The sequence below is a fragment of the Saccostrea cucullata genome, unplaced genomic scaffold (assembly GCF_032062105.1).
Source record: "Saccostrea cucullata isolate Sc308-1 unplaced genomic scaffold, CSIRO_AGI_Scuc_v1 ctg171, whole genome shotgun sequence".
In the NCBI taxonomy this organism is placed as follows: domain Eukaryota; kingdom Metazoa; phylum Mollusca; class Bivalvia; order Ostreida; family Ostreidae; genus Saccostrea; species Saccostrea cuccullata.
The window spans coordinates 890,804-913,116 of record NW_026926065.1 but is presented as its reverse complement, the minus strand read 5'-3'; the positions used below and the strand labels follow the sequence as shown (position 1 = coordinate 913,116).

The 22,313-nt window shown below is 33.8% G+C and overlaps 1 protein-coding gene across 1 annotated transcript in view; it reads right to left on the bottom strand.

The window, feature by feature from the left end:
* The window catches only part of LOC134270608 (uncharacterized), a 226,690-nt gene that overhangs the window by 6,717 nt on the left and 197,660 nt on the right, over nt 1-22,313 (bottom strand). The window contains 31 exon segments of the mRNA XM_062752837.1: nt 2,372-2,669; nt 4,080-4,305; nt 4,457-4,657; nt 4,833-5,040; nt 5,415-5,523; nt 5,648-5,837; nt 6,415-6,512; nt 6,606-6,745; nt 7,125-7,275; nt 7,362-7,760; nt 9,348-9,518; nt 9,621-9,807; nt 10,037-10,248; nt 12,627-12,810; nt 13,489-13,797; nt 14,922-15,085; nt 15,213-15,429; nt 16,145-16,401; nt 16,404-16,430; nt 16,797-16,980; nt 17,237-17,440; nt 17,767-17,870; nt 17,974-18,115; nt 18,191-18,342; nt 18,476-18,766; nt 19,100-19,372; nt 19,520-19,653; nt 19,758-19,906; nt 21,254-21,371; nt 21,454-21,547; nt 21,726-21,947. Coding sequence (XP_062608821.1) covers nt 2,372-2,669; nt 4,080-4,305; nt 4,457-4,657; nt 4,833-5,040; nt 5,415-5,523; nt 5,648-5,837; nt 6,415-6,512; nt 6,606-6,745; nt 7,125-7,275; nt 7,362-7,760; nt 9,348-9,518; nt 9,621-9,807; nt 10,037-10,248; nt 12,627-12,810; nt 13,489-13,797; nt 14,922-15,085; nt 15,213-15,429; nt 16,145-16,401; nt 16,404-16,430; nt 16,797-16,980; nt 17,237-17,440; nt 17,767-17,870; nt 17,974-18,115; nt 18,191-18,342; nt 18,476-18,766; nt 19,100-19,372; nt 19,520-19,653; nt 19,758-19,906; nt 21,254-21,371; nt 21,454-21,547; nt 21,726-21,947 — 5,815 coding nt within the window.

Sequence of the window (22,313 nt, the reverse complement as noted above, 5' to 3'; positions counted from 1 at the left end):
ATTTTCATAACTGAAGAAATTTCCTTACAAATTAATACAAATAAAATAATTGGTTTGTGGTTTATTAAATGAATACTCACCAAACTCACATACCCTAAAATCTTGAAAATAAGACGGATTTAATAATAAGCCAGTTTTGAAAATAAGCCACCTATTTCTTGCATTAAAAATTACTCGAAAATAAGCCAGTTTTGAAAATAAGCCTGTCATGACAATGCCATTTAGGAAAGATGTTAAACGTTTGACGATTTCCTCGTCTCAAAAATTTGAGGAGTGAAAACTTTGAAGATTTTACTGATAAAGAGTTGTTTTATAAAGTTAAATTTTTTTTACCAGTTATCATGTTATGCTGGCTAAAAAAACTTAATTGTTGAACCAGCTAAAATGGTGAATTTTTTTCATGAAATTGTCAGAACAATAATTATCTCATCTAGACCTGTACAAGCTAATGATGTGTTATAAGGTGGTAATAATTAAATAAGTAAATGGATAAAAGGAAGTTTTTGTTTGTAAAGCATTTAACTGTCAGGTAACACTGCCCGAGGCAAGAAACCTGCTGATCGGCAGGGCTTGGTAGTAATTATATTTCAATGTACCGTATAATTAAGATGTTTAAATATGTTTTTGTTTGATTAATTTATCAAGTGATTCAATTGCAAGCGGATATCTTATATATTATTTTTACTTTTTTAAAACAAGTTTATATTTCATGTAAATTCATATGCTCTATAAAATGAAATTAATTTTTCGGAATCAGCATTCTCAAAATATAAATTAGACGATCCTAAAGAACGTACACCGGGAAACGCCAATGAATACAAGAGTGCTCTCTTCTCTTACCAGTTTTTTGCTTTGATAATAAGCCGCAATTTGAAAATAAGCCAGTCTTTGAAAATAAGCCCCGACTTTCTTACCAAAACTTAAAATAAGCTGTCCCGGCTTATTTTCAAGATTTTAGGGTATATAGTTAAGGAGATTTACTGCAGGTCTAAAAGTACTAAATCCTTTTTGTGTATATGTATAGAAGGATAATAAGAATTACAGGATCAAACAAGAGGCCCATGGGCCACATCGCTCACCTGAGAAGCTTTGACCATTCTGTTCTTTACCAGATTTCCCCCTTGTAATACATAATGTATTCCCACCCTACCCCACTGATTATAATTTAGACATTTTGAAATCTACACTACCCCATGATCCTTCCATGTACACTTAAGTTTCATCTTTTCTGGCCCAGTGGTTCTTGAGAAGAAAATTTTCAAAGATTTTTCCTATATATTTCTATGTAAATCTTTGATTCCCTATTTTGGCCCTGCCCTTCCCCCTGGGGTCATGATTTTTACAATTTAGAATCTACATCATGTACACTACCCCAGAATGCTTCCATAAAAGTTTCAGCTTTTCTGGCCCAGTGATTCTTGAGAAGATTTTCAAAGGTTTTTCCTATATATTTCTAATATAAAAGTTTGATTCCCCATTGTGGCCCCGCCCTTCCCGGGGGGGGGGTCATGATTTGAACAATTAAGAATCTACACGACCCCAAAATGCTTCCATATAAGTTTCAGCTTTTCTGGCCCAGTGGTTCTTGAGAAGAAGATTTTCAAAGATTTTTCCTATATATTTCTATGTAAATCTTTGATTCCCCATTGTGGCCCTGCCTTTCCCTCAGGGGTCATGATTTGAACAATTTAGAATCTACACTATACCAGGATGCTTCCACATAAGTTTCAGCTTTTTTAACCCAGTGGTTCTTGAGAAGAAGAATTTCAAAGATTTTTCCTATATATTTCTTTGTAAAACTTTGATTCCCCATTGTGGCCCCGCCTTCCCCCGGGGGTCATGATTTGAACAATTTAGAATCTACACTACCCCAGGATGCTTCCACATAAGTTTCAGCTTTTCTGGCCCAGTGGTTCTTGAGAAGAAGATTTTCAAAGATTTTTCCTTTATATTTCTATGTAAAACTTTGATTCCCCATTGTGGCCCCACCCTTCCCTCAGGGGTCATGATTTGAACAATTTAGAATCTACACTACCTTAGGATGCTTCCACATAAGTTTCAGCTTTTCTGGCCCAGTGGTTCTTGAATAAAAGATTTTTAAATGACCCCACCCCATTTTTTTCTTTCCTTGATTATCTCCCCTTGTGAGAGGACTTGGTCCTTTATTTTAACAATATAAATTCCCCTTCACCCAAGGATGCTTTGTACCAAGTTTGGTCAAAATTGGCACAGTGGTTCTTGAGAAGAAGTCGAAAATGTGAAAAGTTTACAGATGGACAGACAGCTAGATGGACGACGGACAAAATGTGTTCAGAAAAGCTCACTTGAGCCTTCGGCTCAGGTGAGCTAAAAAGTACAAGCAATAACTTACTGCTTCTTGTATCTGTAGACAGCTATTCCTATCAGTACCAGGATGATGACAACAATGAACACACTGACGACTATCATCCATGTAACTATTTCACAGTTAGGGTTGTCAAAGGGGCAGGCACAGTGGTAGCTGTTCTTGTTGTTGTAACAGACAAAGGGAGGTTCACACGGGTCACTGAGACACTCATTGATGTCCTCTGTACAGTATCTACCCTGGTATCCTCCGGTACACTGACATCTGTAGTAGGCATCAAAGCTGTGGGTCCTGTGAGTGTCATTACAGGGGTAGATTCCAATAACTACAATGTAAGGAAGAAAAAAAAAAACATCAAAATTTGTAGAACTATTTAATATCATGGATATTTCTACTTTGTTAGAATCCAACAAAACATGTATTGGCCTAAAATTTTGTAACATAGATAAGTTTTACTCATTGTAACCATGCAAACAATTTGTCTGATAGATAACTATGAGTATCAAGATGAAACTTTTATAAGATTCATACATGTATATAATGCATTTTCAAAAGTTGATCAATTTAATCTTATTTTGAAAACTGGATCCAGGGGCTATTAATCATGGGTTAGATAAAGGGTATTTGCATATAGTAATCATGTCAAAAGTTTGACTGCTTGATCTCCAGAAGTGAAAAGATTTAATTTTTCTTAAAAATGGTTTTCACTTTATATATATAATCCTAGGACTCAAGTGAGGTAAAGACCATGGAATTCTTAAATTCTGTTCTGTGTCCCTTATAAACAAAATTGACTGAAATTGATACAGCTGTTTGAGAGGAAAAGTTATGTAACACATTTTTTGTTGTCCATCATTGCACAATTTATCAATCAAAAATTTATAGATAACACTATATTTACTGAACTGACCGAGAAAATGATAAGCTACACGGGAGGTCAACATTACCGCTACATTGCCAAAAATTTCAACTCATTACCGCTACATTTTTTCAGATTTTCGACCGATCATTAACGCTACATTTTTCCGGCCAAAAACAACTCATTACCACTACATACTGAATCAGCCCAAATCAACTCATTACCGCTACATATTGATTTAGCCAGGTATGGTTCAGTATATGAGTTCTAATCAACAGAATTCACTCACTATCTAATCAGAATGAGTATATTTAAATAAATAACTATGCAGTCGAATTTGATTATTTAGTGTCATCTGAACATTATGGTCACAATTGAGAAGTTTGTTACAAATCGAGGGAATGTCAGCTTACTTATCGATGGTTATATCTTTAGAAAACAACAATATGTCAAGCAAATGGCTTTCAAGGCTTTAGCGATAGCGAAAAAAAATATATATATAGAGTTAGAGTTTTATCTATGAACAGTGCTTGATTTTAATTTTTGTGTGTGTGTGTGTGTTTTATGAAATAAAATTGATTTTAAAACATCCTGCTCAAAGTTCAACTTTCACCTCCCCATGGTGAGTAGGGGAACCTGGACTTATGCATTTATAGGTTGTACTGTACACGCATATGTGGCTGGCTAACGAAAGAGGCAATGTAGCGGTAATGTATACTTTTTTATGTAGCGACAACGTAAGGTTTTTAGTAGCGGTAATGACTTTGTAGCGGTAACGAAAATTTTGAAAATGTAGCGGTAATGATACGCACCCAGCTACACATATATTCCATCTGCCAGGAGAGAGAGAGAAAGAGAGAGAGAGATACACTTTACCTTCACATGTTCCACTGTTGTGACAAGGCATTTCCATAATACCAAAGGCTATTGTTATAGGCACAGATGTTCCATTAGAACTGTCCTCAAAATAGAGACTAAGTGTGAAATTTCCAAACTGATTTTTGGGTTGTGTAAACTGTATATTACAGGTAAACCAGCTGAGTTGGTCCTCACTATGTGGTAGATTCTGTGAGAAGTTTTCTGCACATGGCATCATTGTGGGCTAAAAACAGAGATGCATACATGCAGGTACTTTTTAAAGAATTAACAAATTCCTATTTTTGCACTTTACTTAAGCTTTACCTTCTAGGAAAAACCCAAATTTCTGTGGAATGTTAAAGTAGATAGATTGTTATCTATAACACTTGACTTACACTTATTTCTTCTTCAATGCTGCAATTCTTAACAAGTTTAGGTATGACATGTTTTTCCTCTGAGATGGAAATGTTTAAGTTCAAAGGGTTAGATATCTTCAGATTCAGAGTATCAGATTTTTCTACATCATAGGCACCAAGTCTAGCTTTCCAAATTCCCTCTTTTGTAGAATTGAAGTCATTGATGGCTTCTAGCAATACCTAGAAATACAATATAGCCTTGAAGATCAAGAGGCAAGGAAAACAAAACAAATTCAGCAACACACAAGGAAATATGTTGACAGCATTCTACGAGCTAGGTGTTTAATGCATGTTCTTTTAAAGTGTTACTAAGTATTTCAAGACACAGAAAAATTTTCTGAGGTCTACTACATACAATTATTGGTTCAGTTGGATCTTTGTTCAGCAATGATGAACCATTCACTGTCAAAAACACTGTTGGAGGATCATTGATGGGCTGAATGTGAATGTTGATGGTAACCTCTGTGCTGGCTGCTGGAATTTCTGGGTTGGTCTGATTCTCATATAGTACAATTTTAAGCATCTCTTGACCAACACAATCAAGACAAGGGTTGTACTTCAAACTGTAATTAATACGAGGGGCATTTTAAAAGTTCTGAGAACTATTTGATAAAATTTTAACCGTTCCATTGGAGTAAATGAATTTGATAAGAGCTGGGAAATTTTTTTTACATATTTCAATGTCATTTTCTTATTTTTATGATGTATCAACTCCAAAAATGACATCAAAACTAAAAATGTTTAACATACTGAAATTCAACATTAGTGTTTTGGTTAATAAATCTTCAACGGTTTCTTTGAAACTGAGCAAAACACAAAGTGTGATGGACAGACTAATGGAAAACAGATATTAAAACAAACACTAGATGCCCCCACCATATATGGATTCATGGCAGGGCATTAATATATCTAAATTTGGAAATTCTGTTGAACTTACAATCCACTTGATGACAAATGTGCCTCTCCTTTCAAAGTCTGATTTTGTAATGCAAACAAGATCACATCCCCTTCCTCATCTAGAGCAGTTAGCTGATAGTTTAAGATACCTATTCAAATACATTTATATTATTTTAAATCATGTGAAGGATACATCACTTGTCCATGACTTAAAACAGTACACATTGATTACTTAGAATTGGAGAGGAAAATTAATAGTGATATTGCTAGTACCTGAATCTTCTATTACATTAACATCAGTTTGACAGTTTAGTTTTGGAGCAGAATTATAGATGGATGCCCTTGTTATAGAGAGGGCAAACAGTGTTTCTCTTCCAAAATAAGTAGTGGTATCTGAGACTGCCCTTTTTCTTCTCCTCTCTTTCCCTTTCACAGTTTCATCAATCAAGTATGTATTACAAACCTACAATTATATTATTAAGAAATGCAGAATGTATAGAGAACAATTGATTGGGATAAATAAAAGATGACTTACAGATAAAAATGCCTCTAGATTCAATAAATAGCCTGTTAATTCAGTGGATTACATGCACATTCAAGTTAAATTCAGAACCCTGTCCTTATTATTCTCTGATCAAGACAAATTTCACGAAATGCTGAAAATCTACATTTATTTACAGTAATGTATGAAAAAATATCTAAAACCCAACTGTAACTGACAAACACATACACATTTGTCATCACAATTAAGCTAGTCACTGGCTACAACAATTCATGAAACAATTAAGCCTTATAAGTGGCACTGATATTGTTGCAAACAGATTCAGGTCCAAAATACATTATATATGTGGTAGAAACTGAGTACTATCTCAGCTTGAGTTGAAATGAGATTGTGCAATGTTCTACCAACCAAATTAAAGGGTTACCCCATTAGCTCAGTTTCATTTAAAGTAAGGCACATTTCTTTAATTATTTTCTTGTTATTTGCAGTGTTGTTTTTGCCCCCCGAAATGAAACCATCAACACAATTAATAAGACACCTTGATAGACATTGTTTGTTTGGTAGCATCATAGACTTCTTGTTCTTCTTGAGGAAGATGTTGACAGGTCCTGCTAGAAATCTCCCACTGCTGCATCACTACAAAGTACAATAATTTATGACATAATAAATTTTTTAAATTGAAAAAAAAATTGCTCATAGACCTAAATTTGATATCACAAACATACTAACCTGGGTTCCAGTGCAGTAACATTGTTCTATTTCCTGTGGTTACGTGACCCACACTGTCTGGGTATGTAATGGTGACTGGACCTGGCATTGGGACATTGCCAAGAGGTACCAGGGAGAATGCAAAAATTTGCCCATAAAACCTAAAACACATTGTCTTATACTTAATAGATATCACTGTTAATAAATGTCAAGGATAAAATGATCAAGGGAATTGTAAAATTTGTCTGATTTGACTTCTGATTCAGTTAAACACTACACACACTCAACCAAAGGTACTCTCTTATTAGAGTGTGAAACAGACAAACTTGTTTAAGCACAAAAAATGTTAATTTGGAGTTAACTAAAAGATCATCTGCCTTAACCTTGACCAAGAAACCAAGCTCAAAGCTTTCATTTCCAAAGAGAACTCTTTAAGTGAAGTATAAGCCAGGTCGAGCCTGGGGAGAAAAAGTACACACTACATGTATAAATAATATCTTATTCGTTAATACTTTTCTTTAACTTAAAACTTGTATGAACCTTTTGTATAGAAGTCTTTCAACCATGTCCATGGATGTTGCTGGATTCTGTATGTAAGATACAAAATCTATAGAAGCATCTGAACGGTAGTTTTTGGCAAGATCAGAGTTACTCAGCTTGGTAACAACAATGGCCTGACCACTAGCTAACCCTATTGAAAAAACATACATCAATTTTAAAAAATTGTTTTATGTGTATGATTCATCACATTTTCCTTTTCAGTAGCGAAAGACTCACCACTTGGAGTCCTTATGTCCAGCTCTGCTACTGCTCGTTTTCTGCTTGTGATTGATAGTTTCTCCTCTATAGCACTACCATTTTTAGAAGTAGCTACCACAGAATCACTGTTAGTTATGATTACCACCCCAAGACTCTTGTTGGTACACAACATTGCTTCATTACACAATCGTAGGGTCACAAACATCTGCTGACCCACTGGCATTGTAAAACTGTCTCTGGAATTGCTACTGTTGGCACTGTAGTCCTGCACAGGTTTGAGGTCTGACAGCTTTCTTATTTTCAATCCATTTACCCAAAGAGCACCATCTTTTATTTCTGCAGAACCTGACATATTGTAGCCAACCCATGTACATGGAATGATGTCATCTGTTTCCTCTTCAGACCCAACACAAAGATCTGTCATAGAACAAATTTTATGGGAATTTATGATGGATTCATAACCAAAGAATCTTTGTTTGAATTTTAACTTCTGGATAAGGAGTTTAAAATATGTGGCCCCAATGCATTCAAATTTTGAAATAAATCAAGTTGAGGAAACATAAATTAATATACAGTCAAACTTGTTTTAAGAGGCCACCTTTGGGAAGTCTGGAAACTGGCCACTTAAGACAGGTGGCCTCTTATTCCAGTTTGCCCTCGAAAAAGACATTCGGGCAGTGAATAAACAACATTAAGCACTACAGTTAAATTAATTAATATAATAATAAAACAGGCCAATTTAACAAACTAAGGCTTTTTATGTGTATATATAATAATTCAAGCTCATTAAAAATATATTAAAAAATTAAATTTTTTTAAGGTTGTGTGCATGTTTCTGTTCCTACATATTAGTTAAATACCAAATACATACAGTGTCTAGTTATTATCCTTTCTTATAAAGAAAAAAAATTACACAAAAATACATTTTAGTGGTAAATAAAATAAAGCATAGAAAATTAAGTAAGAATATGTCATTAAAAATTTCACTTGCATATGTTCAAAAATGGTCAGCAGTGTACCCCACCCCCCTTAATTCATCGGCTATTAACTTACTTGCTGAAGTACTAGTTTTTAAAGTCTGGTAAATTTTATTGTTTATAAAGCTGTCAGAATTTCTATGTAACATACACAAACACACAAATAAAATTCACCACTTGACCAGAGAGATGTATTGACGCAGTTGAAAATCATTCCATAACACAGGTGTCATATGCAGTAGAGCGTGACTAATCCCTATCGATCATCTGTTGATTGTGAAATTCACGAGATAATCATGTTACATGAAGCACTTTGTTTTCACAAGAGTAGCAATTAGGGTTTCTACATGGAACCAAAATCTAAAAGGTGTGAATTTCTTTAGGTAGAGGAAAGTATCAATTATATTTAAATTCTTTTTTATTTTTCAATCGGCGATCTTGAAAAATAATTACAAATTCATCTAACAGGTTTTTTTATAAACACAAAAAGAGTTCAGTGTATCCAATAGTAATTTATTTAATTGCATTAATAACTGGGTTAAATTGGCTATCGGGATATAATTACCCAAGCGAATGAGTTTAAAAGACATAATAGAATCGCAGCAAGTGACGAAATGGCCGCCTATTACAGTGTCAAAAAGGCTGTTGGGGGAGGATTTGAGTGGCCGCTGGCCGCGTTACACAGGTGGCCGTTTATTCCAGTTGAAATATATAGGAAAAATCGTCAGGGGTAGCTGAAAGTGGCCGCTGACCGCAAGTGGCCGTTGATTTTGGGTGGCCGCTAAGACAAGTTTGACTGTATACATGTAATACAATAAACAATAAACCCATTGATTTGTTTTACTGTATACTTCTTTGTATTTAATTCTTAATGAAGATCATAATAAATCTGTAATAATTTCTGTATTCAGGGCCATAGCTCACTTTTGATCTCAGTCTCACTTTTTCACAATAAATTTCTTAAATGAGTATTATGTTCATTCAAATTCACTAGCTGCATGGTCAAAATAAATGAAATTCCATTTACCATATCTGTTTACAGAAGGATCTTCACACTTGGTAAAGGTGACTCCTATAGAGGTGGGGTCCTGTTGCTGGAGGGAATCTTTAGGGTAGACTTCCTCAGTGAAGGGAGAGGTTCCTGGTATAGTGGTGTTCACCATGTCAACATCTGGTGGGATCAGCTTCACATCCACACCTGAACACAATGTAATATTAGTTCTTTATTTCACAGTTGCATCAAGTGCAAGTTAAACAAACTCTTTCAAGAGAGAAAGAGGGAACAGTTAATAAAATTCACCTTCAGTGTCAATGTAGGTTGCATTTAGTCCTGCACCATTGGTACAAATGAAGCTAGCATAATAAGTGTTGCCATGTTCTAGGATTCCAACCAATTCATTGTTGATTCCAATAATACTCTGACCAGTTGAAGTGAAGTTTTGAATGTTTGTTGCTCCTGGTGATGTTCCAATGGCCCAAAAGTTTTCCTGTTATAGAGCAGCAAAACTACAGCTGTCTTATGCTTTTGGCGTTTATGCAAATTATCATGTGAGCATATTGATTGATCATATCATAACCCCCCCCCCCCCCCCCAAAAAAAAAAACAAGACAGTTATTTATATTCCTTATTTGTGTAGTTTCTAGAATTTAATTCTTATTTGACACGTATGTTATCAATTACAAACATCCCAATGAATTGACAGACAACTGACATACCACAATTCCACTTTCATCATCATCACATTTCCATATACACTTAATTGTGTCATTAGATTTTTGGAACTTGACAGGTGTATTCTCTCCTTGTCCTACATCATAGTAGAAGAATCCGCTCATGATTTCTGAGTCAAACACGGGAGGTGTGTCATCCACATAGAAACCATTAGAGGAGGCTACAGCAGTGTCTCCTGATCCTGTCACAGCCCTCACTATAAAAATACATGTTGTATGTAATAACATAATTATATGTACAGTCTGAGTTAAATATTTAACAAGATTCTGAATTGACTAATTCTTCCTTTGGCACCTAATTTAGGACAACTTATAATTAAGTCACACAAATATAAAATTAGTCAACACTGTAAGATATTTTAACATAGTAGTAATCTCTTATCCTCAATTTCACAAATTTATCAATGGAGCAACTAAAAGGAAAAAAGAGGTAGAGCCAAGTTCTGCATAAATGGCCCTGTACTTATATCAAATAATTAACTATCACCCTCTTTCCCATTTTATATGTCAAAATAAAGTAGACACTTGGTGCTTTCATTTTCTATAATAAAATTTCGTTTTGAGAATCCAGATATTGGATAATAGGTTTGAGAAATTGCAATGTTTTGAAATTTGCAGAAAACATGCGTATTAGACTACCTTCAGCAAAGAATTAAATTATGAGCACAGCCCACGATCTAAAAAATAAAACATGTTTTTTGATCTTCAGAAACAAAGCTTTCATTATGTATTTGAATATTTTGGATCAGAGGTTGTGCTCTATATGAAATATTGAAATCAAAGGCCTGAAGGGCCACAATGGCGTCGCGCTTTAGATATGGCAGTGATACAGTGAAATTTTTGGATTTTCAAGATGTTTAAAAGTATGCATATGTCTACAGAATCTTATGAGTTTAGTTGTATATCTAGAATACCCCCCTGTTTTTGGCATTTATGAAATAAAAGCATTAAAAATGGATACAGCCGTTACATGACCCAAATAAGAAGTGCAAGGAATCATTGGACAAGACTATTTAAGCCCAAATACGACTGATAAAAAAAGTTCAATCAAGTTTTACCTACATGAAATAAAACTTGGAGATGAATTTATTCTACATAGACTTATCCTGTATTACTTGCAATTTTCTTTTTTTTATGGCCATAGGAAACATGAAGAGGAGGGACCCCCCCCCCATTTTTGCCAATATATATCAATATCACACATTTTACAAAATTAATCTAGACATTATTTGGTGAAGAATTTGGAGAATTATGATACATGTATTTCTTTTAAAATGCATTGTAATATACTTGTTATAAATGAGATATAAAATCTTTCTAATTATAAATACAGAAAAAGTTTATCAATTATCATCATCTTTCTCTTGAAATTTTTAAACCATGACTTAGTCACTTGTCTGCAAAGTTAGGAATATGTGTAATTCTAAAGGCAGAAAGACTGTATGCAGTGAAAATAAACATCTATTAGTTAATCTGATAACGTTGACCTGAAAAGCTTTACTGGATGTAGATGAATGAAAGTGATGCATAACAGAATGGCCAAATGTTATGTAATGTGTAATGTATAATGTGATAATAATTAGGTCCAAGGCTTTGGGTTGTTTGGGTGTTTAGCATGGTTCTATTAATTCCCATGGTTATGATAGAATAATATGAAGTTTCCAAGATCCAGTTATCACAATAATTCTACTGAACGATTTGTCCCACAAGCCTTGGCTAAATCTAGTACTGTCTGATGCCAGACAAACAAGTTCAAAATGATATTAATGACTAACAAGCATATTCAGAATGTGCTTTTAAATAGAATAAACACAAACAATTGGCATGTATTTTCCTACGTCAGAAACATGAAGGCCTTGGTTCAAGAACTATATTATTTGGCGCATGAAGAAAGCAGTGAACAGTCAGAGATTTTCCCCATTGCTAGATGAGCCCCGAGCTAAAGCTCGCCGCCATAAAAATGCTTCAATTTTAGTCCATTTTCTAAGGAATTTACATGATATGAGGAAAATGACGCAATTTATGACGTCATAATGCATTGACTAGATGGAAAATTATGTCACAATTAATAGATACGTGGTCACCAACACTCCAAGTAATATATACTGCACTTGCAACCTAAACTGAGCGGTTTTGATTTTTTGGAAATTCTCAGGGCCAAATAAGGCCCAACCTGGCTCTTGCTCTTTAAAAAAGTTTTTAAAATGGAGCATGTTCATACATAACATTAAAAGTTTAGAGGTATTATGCACTAGTTTAGAAAATTCTTACAATTATTTTCCTAAATATGTTACTTACTGTAACAGTAAGTATAACACCAGCATTCTATTGTGTTGAAACTTTGTGGACAAATAAACTGCACATTTTTCTTGTACTTGAACATAATACAAATTATTTTTTGACATTAATGTAACACTCTCAGGTCAAACATAACATTTTGCCAAAGGTAAGATTTTCTTATCTGTGTTTGTAACACAATACGAAAAGTCGAAAACACACAATTTTTTAGGGTTAGACATGATAAAAATATATTTGGATTTCAATTGAAGCATTGGCTTAAAGTCGGGAATTCTACCTGTTAGATAGTATGTTACAATTTCCTCCGTCTGATGTCCAGTGTCATTTACTGTGATCCTCTTGGAGGGTAAATTGATATTGGTGAGGACAAATGTTTTCTGGACAGTCTGTGCAGTCAAACAGTTTGTATCACACACATAGTGAGAGCAATTCCCAGTACAAGGAATACAAGGCTGATCAATCTGTGAAATTTTTAAAAAAATCATCAGAATTAAAAAATCTTTTTTGATTGATGAATATGTAAATGACGTTACCCCTTCAAAGCCCTCTACAATTCTGATCTTATGTATACTTTATTGTTCAAAATTACATGTATAAATTTAAATCCACTGGATATTCTCTTATTTATCATTAAATAAAAACCACTAACAATATACATGTATCACCTAAACATATTTCTTCTGCAGTGGCTCTTCTAGTACATCAATGAAACTTAAAAAACGTACACATCAATATTACAATATATAATCTACTTAATCTGACTTAGGCACAATAAAATGTTTTCTTTATTTGTTATTATAGGAATTAAGATTGCAGCTATAATTGCAGAAAAATTACATAACACCTTTTGCAGGTTATGTATTTTTTTTTTTTTGCAACAGCTGCAACATTCCCATACTAACAATCAAAGAAAGCATTTTATTGTTTAATAATGTAGATGGTAAAGATAACAACTATATTTGATGCTAAAAAAATAACCTATGAACAATACTAATATGTGAAGAGGGCATAGTCAAGATTTGAGCATCATCCACCTACATTGTGGTCACACCTTATAGGCTCTTATCTGAATTAATTTGCAATCTTCAATAAAGAGAAAAGATTTTAGATTAATATGACTTATGGTACTAATGATTTACCTCTCTGAATTCAACAATATCTGTACCCAGTGGTGCTATACCAACTCCTGCTTCATATTTCATGATGGGATTAGTATATCCGATGAATTGTGGACCTGATCTACAGGGAGTTCCTACAGGGGGTGGCATCTCTAGTGCTGACACAGAGGCTCTAGCTGACCAAACACTGAACTTGTCTGTGTGTTCTGGTAACTTGTTCAGTCGTTTGAACACATGGATGAACAACAAAGCATCAGTGGACAGCTGAGGAACATCACAGATCTCATTTAGGAAATTCTCATCCATGTATACCATCATGCACATCACAATCTACAGAGAATAAAAATCAGTAAGCTTTACTGTAAATCACTTTTTATTCGCGAGAACTTTATTTTCGCATAATTACGCGAGACAACGTGTTCGCTAAAATTAAATTCTCGCATATTAAAGTATTCCTTACGATTATATAGAGGAATAACAACAATTCGTGAAAATTATGTCTCACTTACAAAGAGTCAATGACAATCTCGCGAAAATAAGGTGTCGCGAAAATTTAGTGATCTACAGTATATAATATACAATTACATATTTCTCTTCCTCAAACCAAGAAATATCCTGAATAAAACTTACTTTACTGTAGACATTGAATATGTTGAATAATGAAAAAGAAGATGAATATAGCACACTCATCCTAAACTCTCCATAATATACAATTATGGACTGTTTAGAAGGGAGACATCACCAATTATCAGGTCTGAGAAGGGTTGTCACCTGAGGGCGCTTGCGCCCGAGGGTGACAACCCTACTCAGACCTGATAATTGGTGATGTCTCCTTTCTAAACAGTCCATAATAGTTTTATTATCCTGAAGAATGTACAATTATCAATTAGATAGAGTAAAAAATAGTACAATTATCAATTAGATAGAGTAAAAAATAGTAATCAAACCTCTTGTTTTCTTCTACACTGCTCCGATTCCATACTTTCAAAATATGTCAACAGACAATTTTGACGTCATCGTTTATTCATTTACTCATTTCATTTATTCATTTACATGACCTGCTCTAATTTTTTCTTTACCGATCCCGCATATTTAGCCATTGTACTTATAAACAGGAGTTATCTCGCTTAAACCACTGTAGTTTAATTCAAAGGGCGACAACACAGTTGTAACCCTGCATGCTCGCTTACGCTATTTCATTGTCATCTGAAGGGAGATAACAGTTGTCACCCTGCGCGTGAGGGAGACATCACGAGTTGTCTCCCTGCACATGACCTGCTCTAAACCAATCAGATTGACTGTATAATTCTGAAGGATAATAAGATATATTATAAAACTGTTACAGCATTTTCTTTTCAAAGTAAACCATGCATTGTTCACCCCAAAGCCATATTAATTAAAAATACATAGCCCTCCTTTTAAGTACATGCATATACATTAATGGGTCAACTTACAGATTGGGCATCCTCATTTTTCACTGCAAAGTTCACTCTGTAGTCATGAAAATTTTGACTTGGATTTACATCAATGTCAGTTCTTAATTTTCTCAATTTATAGCTGTCATTATGGTACCTGCACCAGGTCACAACGAAGGCACTGGAATTAGCTTCTGTATTTGCTGAAAATAACAAATAATATTACTTATCATGCTAACATGCATATTTATATAACTATATTATAGCACTATTATCCATACTGAATTTAAAACAATGTAAGAAATGTAAATTAAATTTTTTAAAAGTAACCTGAATATATCTGGACTCCACAAGAATTTTGAGCAATGCTAGTTGTAGGATCAGCTTTGTCAATGACACTAGTTCCTTGTTTATCTACAACATCATATGGTGGGTAGGTTATATTTTCTGGAGCTGTAGTAGTTGGGACTGGAGTTGTAGTGAAAGTCTCGTTCAAATAATATCCACGTTCCATAAGGTAACTGGTGCAATTACATCCTTCACACATCTAAAGTCAAAATTATATGTGTTTTCCATGTTTTTTTTTATGTTTGAAATAACAAGGCTTTAATCGAAATACAGTCAAACCTTGTTATCTCAAACATAATTATATTGAACAATTTTCAAGTATCTGATGATATAATAACAATAAATAAACAAAAATTGTATTGATTTTTTAACTCAATCACTACAACATATCCATGATATTAAGGATATCAAAGTTTGAGAAATTGAAGTTAAACTGTAATTAAACTTTAAAATTAACATCTTTTGTAAAATGAAAAGAGGAAGGAAGAATATTTAAATATGCCTATCATGCAATGGAAAACAGTACAATATGAACCTTTACCAAATAGTACATTATTTAATGAAAATCTGATATTTAAAAACACTGCATTGTCAGATTTATTTTGAGTTGAATCTTTTCACATTAAAAAAGAGACTCTGAAAGTTGTCCTTATCAATATACCTCTGGAACAGGATCAACATAACAACAGCCACAATTCACAAAATAGAAGTGCTTGACTGAAAATTTTAGGTAGGATTTTTCTGTCAGTGACCAAAACAGATCTTTGTCACAGCCTCCCTTGGGACCAGCAGCTTGACACATCTCACCTGGTCAGTAAAAAAATTTGCAAATTAACATTCCATCATTTTATTGTAAAAGTTTACAGTTTGCAATGACAATGCAGTCTCTAAGCCTTGTTACACATTAACTATACCTTGTATGTCCCTCCATTATAGAGCTCTGCCCTTCTGTATACAGCACCAGCTCCCATGATATCTCTGTTGGTAGAATCTTTGGTGAGGACCAACTTGAGGTCCACTTTGTCCTCAACAGGAGCTGGTATCACATATTTGTCCTCATACTTAATTCTCCACACTTCCCCATCTGGGTCTAACATTCCAAGTTTATTTAGTTGTTTCCATCCTGTGTCTTTCATTGATATCTCACGATTTGGACAAGTGTGTTGTAGAAATTTGGATTGGCAAAATGCAGGAAGGTTCCTATTGTAAAATAAAATATAAAACAAGCAAATAATTTACACATTTTAAGTACAACTAAAAACAAAATAATAGTATTTCATATGGTTAAAAACCTAAATGATATTATAAAACCTTTTTCTGGTTACTATAACCACAGTTTTTTGGAAATGTTTGTCCCTGTTGACCATTTATGATCTAGCAAATAAATCATGAATGTACTTGAGTAACAAATTTTATGAACCGAAAATGACCAAGTCTAGATGTCATCTATCTTGCACCAAGAGAAAAAGCCCTAGTGCTTATGACTTTTGAAAAACAATATAAATATATGAGGTAACTTCTGCTGAAATGTTAAATTTTTTTTTTAATGTTCACATTGACATTTACCATCAACAGAGTTTGGGTCAGAGAACCATAGTTGATCCTGGTCAAAATTCTTCCCATCTTTTTTACAACTCCTTTAGTTTTTCTCCCAGTAAAATTTAGTCAAAAATACTGGTGGAGACTGCACTATTACATAAAGACCAGCACAGTTTGTCACTTTTAACTTCACAAAATAGGGCACACTTTCCTACAGAGAAAAATTGGCTAAGTAATTATTCTAGATCCAGACTAGACTATTAAGATTATGATGATTATATTTTTTTACACCGAGTCGGCAACTAAATTTCAAAATTTGCAGCCAAAATTTAAATTTTCACTGTATAAAGAATGGTTTTGAATTTTTGGGTTTTAACAATGGTAGCCCCCATTCATGAAGTCTTCCCTTTTTGCACAATATCAACAGTAAGAAGATATACATCAGCAGTTAAAACTATGATTTTAACCTTCAGTTCTTGGTCCACCAGCTGATAGAAGGAGTAGTTACTACTGAGTGTTATCCAATCATTGACCAGAACAGTCTCACTGTCTCTGTAACACGTCTTGTTCCTCCACAAGGAGACTTCAAATGTAGAAATCCCAGACTCCAGATCCTTGAAATCTTTCCATGTTACGTTTATGCTACTGTTGTCTGTAGAATAGGCTACACTCTGTAAACAGGGAAAACGTGTAATTTACTGGAAAAATTAATCATCTTATGTAGGATAAAGACATGTACATTTGTCATCCACTATAATTGTGAAAGAATTGAAATGAAGACAATTTTTAAGCATTGGTTAAGTTTAAAAATAATTAGATTATAATATATAATACGAGATAAAATTATAATGTGTAGCATAGTAATTAATATCCTGAAATCTCAAATATCCTCCTGTAGATTTTTCTTTCCATTAACTGCAATATTACAAAACTTAAAACTTAGTTTAGCAATAATGAGATGAAATGTTTTTAAATTTAAACTGAAATATATACATACCATATTATACCAGGGTCCAGTTCTAATGCTTCCCAATTCAGGAGAAGTGATGTCTACCAGAAACTCTGAGTAAGTCATTTCACAAGATCCAGACTTATCAGTACCTGAAATAATTAAAGGTATATCATTGTACATTGTTGCAACATAACTTGGTTCAGCATTTAACATAATATGTGTGTTTAGATTCAGGGTAAATTATATATGTACCCATGACCCAAATATAAAAGGTTTTTCCTTGTTCCAGCCTCAGTCCAGTAACTTTTGTGTAAGTGTCCTGTCCCTGATTGGTCACATCCAGAATGGAAAACAAAGCCTTTCTCTCCTGCTCTGGTACATTGCCACCATCAATCTATTAAATTCACAATCAAATTTAATTTCCTGAAAATTTTCAAAGAGAAATAATTATATAAATATATCTACTTACATATTCTTTACAGTTGGTTGTATTTGCCTCTGTGTGGTTTGAAATGGCAATGTAGAACATCAAAATACCAAGTTTGGAAGTAAACCCTTCATACTGTACTTCCAGTTCTGTTGCTTTGGGTACACACAAACCTGGACTTATTATTTTCCCAGCTAAACAAGAGAAAAATTTCAGTTGATTTTTTCAAAACATAAACTGAATTTGTTGCAATATTTTTGCAACATTTTGTTAACTTGCAAATATACTTCATGTTAGATTCCAATTTTAAAACTTAGTGACATTTACCTGTTACTCCACCATCATATCCCACATAAAACCCATTTGATGTCACCAATGTCCTGGAAAAAGATTTACTGATGGCATACACAGAGAAGTAGTAAATAGCAATGCCAGGGGTCAGGTCAAGGTCATAGAAGGTCACTGAGGTGTTGGTTCCCACATTAGTGTATGGTACCACATTGTCCCTGGTTTTGTTGAAGCGGCGGTCAGTTCCCAGTGCCACTAAGTAGTAAGCCACCTGTTGGCTTCCATCCTGTGCCTCAAGCTTGTTCTTGTCTATTTGTATTCCAGGGTTGCCTGTTGGGTAAAAAAATTTCCCTATGCATACAGAAATTAAATAACATTCACAAGTTTTATGCAAGTCTGGATAACTTAATCATATAATCCAAAGCAGAAAATGCCAAAATTATTCAAGGAACTTCAAAAGCAAGGGAAATGAGCTATTTCTTTTCTAAAGATTAGGATTAAAATATGTTTATTTTTAACAGAAAAACTGTACATATGATTCAAAATGTATTGTAAAAGAAAGGCAGGGTATGTTCCCACAATCTAGGAAACATTAATTATCAGAAGTTCCACATCAGAAGTTGACATGAATTAAAAGTAAAATTTCAGTACAAAAATACAAACCACTTTCTACATCAACTTGAATGATAGCATTTGTTGGTAGCCCAAATCCATTCCAGTTGGCAGACACAGAGGATTTTGTTGGTTGATAATTCAGGTCAAAACCATCAATGTCTCCATCATACACTTTGCCTGGCAGCAGTGGAGTTTCTTGGATGGTTACTCCATTAGATCGCATTGTGTACTGAAATCCTAAGGCATTGGTGACCCTCACCAAGTTTATGTAGGTTTCCAAGTTCTTCATGAACAAACCATCATTCAGTCCTGATGTTTTCACTTGAAACAAAACAAAATAAAATAATAAAAGGCACATTTTACATTTATGCAATTATGTATTTAAGGTTGATTTTTCCAAAACTTTAAAGTTTAATCCTTAGAGAAAATTTTTTTTTTTATTTTCAGAAACACAAAAAAGGTCCTCACATCCCATATCCAAGAAACTGGAGACTTCCAGTCCATCAATTCTTCTGATGGCCCACTCATATTTCACAACTGGACAGGGGTCACCTGACATATCCCATCCTGCCTGTATTGTATTGGGACTTGTCTGGAAATCTCTACAAATTATAGGCAAGAACATTTTTGAAATGATTTGAAGCAGCAAAAAAAAAAAAAAAAAACAAAATGAAGAAAAAGGAAATCAAGGAAAGAAAAAAGTTACATGTCCACATCCTCTCCATCAGTCATGTCCATGACTCCAATGGGAACCAGTGGAGGCCTCCCTTGGCTAAGATAGGATATATAAACCCCATTTGATGTAGACACACTGCTCAATCCTGCTCCATTTATCCCTTTTACTGATACAAATAGCTGTAAGCAAGATATAATAGATTAAAATCAAGACATTAAGAAAAGTCTGAAATTGATACAGTAAAACTCGTTTAGTACGAACACTGATGTAGCAAATTCACGGATATAGTGAAGTTTTTCCGAGTTCCCGGCAAAATTCTTCACAAATCTTTGTAAAATTTTACTGTTAAAATGAACTCCGATACAACAAATCTACAGATATATACGGAACTGATTCTGAGTCCCATTGAGGTTAAATATAATGAAATTTACATCTTTTATAACAAATTTTCAAAGATCTCAAATTTGATAAAATGAACTGACTTTATTTTCGTTTAGCATTTGTATATAATTTCAATTCATAATAAAACCATAGTTATTGAAGGTATGTTTTGCAATATTTGCTTCCCTAACATATTGGTAGTAATACTTGAAGGAAAATAAGCATATTGCAAATTTGCTATATATGGTTAAATGAATTCATTATACAGATATAACGAATTACCGATATAGCGAATTAAATTCACAGGTCTTCGCTTATAACCAAGCTTTATTGTATAAAGGTCCTTACTTAGATCAATCTTCTTTAACAAAACTTAGTGTAAAATAACGATGAAAATCAAGTCTCCCAATGGAGTTTTATGAAGAGACTTACTTTTACATTCGACAGCTGACTTTTACATTTTAATAATAGGGGTTTGTCTCTGTTTAAAATGTAAAAGTCAGTCGTCGAATGTAAAAGTAAGTCTCTTCATAAAACTCCAATAGTACCTGCTTTGCATTGACTTAAATGTGCAACTTTTTTTAGATTATCATATGGAACAGTTTTATTCTAATGACAGAGAGTCAGACACCTTTCTAAATTATTTACAATTCTATCTTACATTTTTTTAAATAACTCTTTTCCTTAAATACATGTGTATAGCCATCATGCACCAAACTTATTTAACTTTATTCAATATTTAATTTATTGCAATAAATTTAACTCTCTCCAAAAATTAATTCTCTATTTTGCAATTGTGCATACTTTTTCAAGACACTTGCTAAATTGTACAGCTGCGTGTTTGTACAGTGAAACCTGTCTAATCCGACATGCTCTAGGAGACAAATTTTGTGTTGGAATAGACAGGGTGTCGGATTGCACAGTGTTAAAAACAATGAAAATACTGAAATGGGAAAGAAAGATTTAACGTCGGAATTCACAGTGTGGCGACAGATTATTCAGGTGTCGGATTAGACAGTTTTCACTGTACCTTAATTTCTTCTGATCATCATTATGATGCAACACATTTTAATGAATAATCAAGATACTGGCATATACTATATACAAGGATATACTGTAAAAGCAATTGATTGTTGTATCAGTACCTGTCTGTATCCATTCAAATTGAGTCCAGTAACTGTATGATGTTTACTGCTCTTTGGAATTCTATAAAATGTTTTCACCTGCCCCCCTCCAGGGCTAGTTCCAACAGCTACCTGATACCTGAAAAGCATTAACATTAGAACTACAATTGTAGTTAGGTCAAAAAAAAAAACTTGCAAATGACTTTTAAAGATGAACATACTCCACAATGCTGGACTCCAAGTCAGTGAATGGAATCCAAGTGACAGAAAGAGAGGTCAAGGATTCTGAACATACTGCATCCAAAGTCTTGCATTCTACAACAAAGGAAAAAGTTTTTAAGATATATATACATTGTATTATTTCCTTCAAAAATAGAACAGTCAATCTGATTGGGCTAGCTAGAGCATCATGTTTCTGGTTGATTTTAGAAACTTGTCTGCATATAATTTCATTTAAGAAACCACTTCAGATTATAAAGTTAAACCAAGCTACCATCTTCTGTCAGACAGATCTTGGCATTCATGGCCACAGTGTTGTCTGTGCTAGAAGCATCAATCCTGTACACAGAGTGAAGGTCTACCACCATTCCTTTCTGGGGAGGAGTTAGATCCACCCCAATAGGATCAGAGAAAGCATTCTCAGTCATGTCAACCATGTTCACTGCTGTCACCGTAACGTAGTACTTTGCATTATGCTCCACTATCTCTCCAACGCCTGTGAAAGTAATGATTGATTAATATTTCTACAAAAAAATGACAATATTAGCAATTTCATATCTTTTGTTTCTGGTTCATTGTATCTATACAAAAACACAACTTTATTATCACAACTACACACCAAAATATACTGTAAAATCACATATTTTCAAGGAGTCAAATTTTCGTGGTTTGAGGAAAATTCATTGGTTCATGGGGATTTGATTTTGTGGTTGAAGAATTGCTCAGTAGTATATATAATTATGTGAAAAATTGCATTTTGTGGTGGACATAAAATCTTGGGTCAATCTCTTCATACCTTGAAAACCACAAAATTAAACCACCACGAAAATAAGTGATTTCACAATCTAACACATACAACAAA